Below are 5011 nucleotides of genomic sequence, written 5' to 3'. Positions count from 1 at the left end.
TACTTCCCATCCAATAAATCGCAATAAGCATTGTGCTTTGGTACATTTAATATGAAACAAAGTCTCAGATTTCAAATTCTGTCCATTGTATTGCAGTATTTAAACAATAAATGCCATTTTGGTGCTGTTTAATGTGGAGTGAGAGATCGCTGTAGCGCCTCCGTTTAACAGACGCAGCAGCGCGAGGCGCACGTGAACTGATCATCTCCTCCACATTAATACCAGTTTCAGCACAAAATAAACATGACTAAACATCCGAAGGTAAGTTAAAAGAAAGAGTACAACTTTACAATCCATATCCTGTCTCATGTAATCGCTCAATCAGTGTTTCAGCCGCACAAAGACGTCAATATAATGGCTTCTAAACAATATGTCACGTAACATCACATTTGACCATAACATGACCATAAACTCATTAGTCAGATAGAAAAATAAACTGTAGAGGGGCATTTTGCTTAATATATGCACCATATGACATTCATTATAATTTTTACTGTTCTTCAATGTTTAATTTATGTTTGAATAAATCCATCAAGTTTTGATGACAGCCACCATTTAAATGTTTATATAAAAAAACAAAAACGAATTGAAGTACGTTAGAAATATTAATATGTAACTGTAACTTTATTATTGTAAAAATGTCATTAATTTTAACCTTCAATATTATAGTAATGTTGTACCAACTGACTCTCGTGTATATTTTACAGCATTAGTTGAGATTTTTTTTCCTTGAGAAAATTTGGCATGTCCTGTACCTGATATATATCCAAAATAATCGATATTGAATCGAATCGAATCGGTAATCGAATCGAAAGCTTGTGAATGCGAATCTAATCGAATCGTGAAATTTGTGTCAAAACCCAGCCCTAGTTTTATTATGGATGCGCACGCTTTATTTGACGTGTTTTGGACTGTTGAACAGAAACATCCACCCACTGCAATGATAACGCTTGGAATAGCCAGGACAATTTTTAATATAACTCTGATTGGATTTGTCTGAAAGAAGAAAGTCATATACACCTAGAATGCCTCGGGGGTGAGTAAAACATGGGCTAATTTTCATTTTTGGGTGAACTAATCCTTTAAAATAGTACTGTCAGGATTTACTAAAGATGCGCAGTGAAGAATTAGTGCTGAAAAGGCGTGGACAGTTAAAAGCGGTTGACTTTATTGAATATGCATTTGTAGGAGTTTCCCTTTCAGACGCAAAATTTATGGGAGGAGAGTATTCAAATGAATTATGCAATGCGATTTACTAACGTTTGCTTTCATCAAATTACTGGTATTTGCACCATTATAATGCCCCCAAAAAAGCACATCTTAAACTATTTTGCACCTGTGTCGTAAGTAGATCACCCACACCTGATGAGCATCGGCTCTGCTTGTTTGCGACTACGCTAATTTGCGCTGCGCTTGGTATATTGCATTGGTCGATATGTAAATGAGATGTTGCGTCTGTGTTCTTTAATTTGTGCATTGTCAGTAAATCACCCGCAGAAATTTCCAGGCCCATTGGCGCTGTTTTGGAATTGTGCTCTAATGCTAATTTGCCCTGTTTAGTAAATCTGGCCTTTAGATCATATATAAAACTGAAAGGCATTAAAGGGATAGTTCATTTAAAAATTCCATCAAAGCTGCTTTGGACCCCACTGACTATGTGTGAGTAAATGATATACAAAATACATTTTAATAAATTTAAATACATTTTGATATACAAAATACATACATATAATTGCAAATTAAATTAAAACAGCTTTTTTTATCACTTAATTTAGTACTTCTCAGGTTTTCTCTCTATTTCTCATACTTGGACTCACAAAACCAATGTAATCATTAGTATTCAAAGGTATTCATACATAAAGTGTGGTTCTAGTGCACATGCATTTTTGTACATTTGTAAATGCATTAAAAACTCCAATAACAAAGTATTTACAGCATCTAAATTCTAAAGATTTTACAAGTATTTACAAATCCATTTTGGGGTTCATAGAATTATGAATACTTGTTTATTTTGTTGTATTTATAATATGTGAAATTGAACACCAAGAAATTTGTAGCAGTTTCATTCTATTCTGTATGATTTCAAAAAAGAACAGCAAATACACATTCAACAGATTTTTAAATGTTTTTCAAAGAAATGTCTTCTGCTCACCAAGGCTGCATTTATTTGATCAGAAATACAGTATAAACATTAATACTGTGAAATTCTATTACGATTTTAAAATTATTTTAAAATACCAGTTTTCTATTGTAATACATTTTAAAATGTAATTTATTCCTGTGATCAAATCTGAATTTTCAGCATCATTACTCGTCTTTAGTGTCACATGATCCTTCAGAAATCATTCTAATATGATGGTTTGCTGCTCAAGAAACATTTCTGATTATTATCAATGTCAAAAACAGTTGTGTATTCATTTTTGATGAATAGAAGAGAAAGATCGAAAGCATTTATTTGAAATATAACTTTTAAACTTCACTGTGACTTTACAGATCAATTTGTGTCTTTGCTGTATAAAGCATTAATTTATTTTTTAAAAATCGTACTTTTTCCAGTAGTGCATTTCATACTTGTAACTGAATTACACTGCAAAGTGTGAAAATGCTCGCACAAAGTTCCATCTGAATTTCATTAATACATAAATTTGGTCATTATTTTCCACTATGAGATTATGCAACTTGGTTGGTCATCTGCTATGGCTGTCAGTTTTAGTGCCAACCAGTTGTTTCAGTGTCAAATCAAATGTGCAAAAACCAACAAACCATCTGAAATACATGATGTGCCCTGTCTTTTCAATTCTGACGTGACATGTTCGTGTTTGTGACAAGCAGTCACTTCCTTTACAGAAAACATGAGATCTAACAAAAGAAAAGCATGTCACTATTTCCTAAGGGAAGAGAAGGTACTAAAACACAACATTATACCTCTAAGACAAATATGACAGTACTCCAACAGAGAAAAAGCACACAGAAACAAAAAAGCTCACCTGCAGCCTACAGTAACACAGTACAGCGATAATGCACAGTAAGATTACTGTAGCTAGAATTCCACCTGTGATTACCACTGTCCCGGCTGTCATTCGAAAGGCTCTCCATCAACACCCTAAAAAACAAAAACAAAGAGAGAAAGGCATTAGGTTAACGAGAAACGTCTATATAAAATTGTTTATGATCAAAGGTAACCCGCCATACGACCACTGTGTGTGCGACTGAACTCCATTAGCTTCAATCAAATGTGCCGGAGGAATTTTATGGACATTTCAGCGTGATAAATGTTTCCCAGCACCTATGATTTGAATGCCAAAATCATCACCCCACACGGATGAATGTGAATGGGCAGAACAAATGTGAGGAAAAGAGAGACTAAACACACCCTACGAGGGATAACGAAGGTCAGAAGAAGAGGAAATGATGGAGAGATAACCTTGGACCAAGATGACTGATAAAACCACAACAACAGTCAATATGGAAGGTCAATAAACAAAGATGTGGATGATAAAGAAGAAAACATTTGAAATGAATCTAGTCATCATTTGGCACATTGTGAATACATTATGTTGTTGTATTTACAATAAATGGAATTAAATATGTTTAATCAAGACACGACAAGCAAAAACATTGTTTTTCATGCACTGGGATTTTGAGATTTTTGTCTATTTTGCTTCCATAACATGTCTTCTTTCCGACAACCCTACAAAAATGTAATATTTAAAATACATTTATTACATAGTAAGCGTATTTCAAATCTATTAACATATTTTCCGACATAACATTCGAGACTTACTGATATAAAAATAATAATTAAACTTTATTTGGAGTACTACTTGTGTACAATGCACATATTAAACCTAAAATGTCACTATTAATGAGGATTGTATGACCTCTTTATAATATCAGTCTTTAAATGCAAGATATTTAAAGTGTACCTGAAGTAAACTTGCAATAGTTCCACTTTAGCACAATCAAATATACTTCAGTGTCTTTAGTTGGACTTCAGCACAACTTAAGTGCATTAAGTACAAAATTAGTTGTTCCAATTTAGCAGACTTTAACAGTTTAGTATACTAAAAGTACAATTGAAGGGTATTTTTATTAAGCACATAAATATGCAAATGTATTTGTACTATACTTAGCATGAAATAAATGTATTTCAAATATATTTTAGTACATTTATTTTTCACTAGGGAAATTGAAATTTATATATTTGCATCTGTAGATTTCAATTACAACACATATCTTTAAAGACCGTTTTCTCATAATCAACAATCTTCACTTCAGTAGCACTTATATACAGCAAACTTTACAGTTGCATTCATATGTCAGACTCTGTTCCATGTTTTGTCTGTGTCTTGCTCCCCAGGTGTTCCTTTCCCATGTTTAATTTGTCCCAGGTGTTCCCCATGATGGTTCATTGATCCCAGGTGTGTCTCATCATCCCCTCCTCCTGTGTGTATTTAAAGTGTTCCCAGTCCCTAGTTCTCTGTCCGCTGTGAACGTTTTAGTGTAAACGTCTTCCTGAGTTCGTCTCCCTTGGTTCCTGTAAATAAAGTCTTATCAACATATTCTCTAGCATCTCCTCGTCCCTCGTGTGTGTGCAACGTGACAGAACAGCGGACCGAACAGTAAGCTGCATCCCTTCCCCGTGTTTGATTTCCGGTTTTTGTAAGTTTTTGTTTTGCCCTTTTTTTCCCGTGCGCTCCTCCACATCCCCATATGGAGGAGCGGTTAATGTTCATCTCAGTGGCTCAAGCGAGCCCAGACCCCATCGTCTTCGCGAGGGCGTTTGTGCCGCTCGCCCTCGCCAGCTCCCTCGAGGGGGAAACCCTCGCGACGCTGTTCCGGATCGGGATGACGTTCCACCATCCCACGGAGCTCCCAGACACCACCAACCTCGGCTGGAAGGATACAGTCATCCGGTGTCTGGAGAGTCTCCGATCCCGATCCAGAACCCCTCCGCCGGCCGTTCCCGGGTCGAGTCACCCGGCAGTTAGTGTGGCAAGCCCCGAGGACG

The 5011-nt window shown here is 35.8% G+C and overlaps 1 protein-coding gene across 1 annotated transcript in view; it reads right to left on the bottom strand.

Annotated features, from left to right (window-relative positions):
* LOC107658661 (protein FAM163B-like) overlaps positions 1–5011 on the bottom strand; it is a 35838-nt gene that overhangs the window by 3020 nt on the left and 27807 nt on the right. Inside the window, exon 2 of the mRNA XM_016447303.1 lies at positions 2988–3103. Coding sequence (XP_016302789.1) covers positions 2988–3080 — 93 coding nt within the window. The 5' untranslated portion in view covers positions 3081–3103. The remainder of the gene's footprint in view (positions 1–2987; positions 3104–5011) is intronic.

Source organism: Sinocyclocheilus anshuiensis, unplaced genomic scaffold (assembly GCF_001515605.1).
Source record: "Sinocyclocheilus anshuiensis isolate Anshui unplaced genomic scaffold, SAMN03320099.WGS_v1.1 scaffold567, whole genome shotgun sequence".
NCBI classification, from domain to species: Eukaryota; Metazoa; Chordata; class Actinopteri; order Cypriniformes; family Cyprinidae; genus Sinocyclocheilus; species Sinocyclocheilus anshuiensis.
Note: the sequence above shows the minus strand (reverse complement) of the source record. Positions and strands in the feature narration are given on the sequence as shown.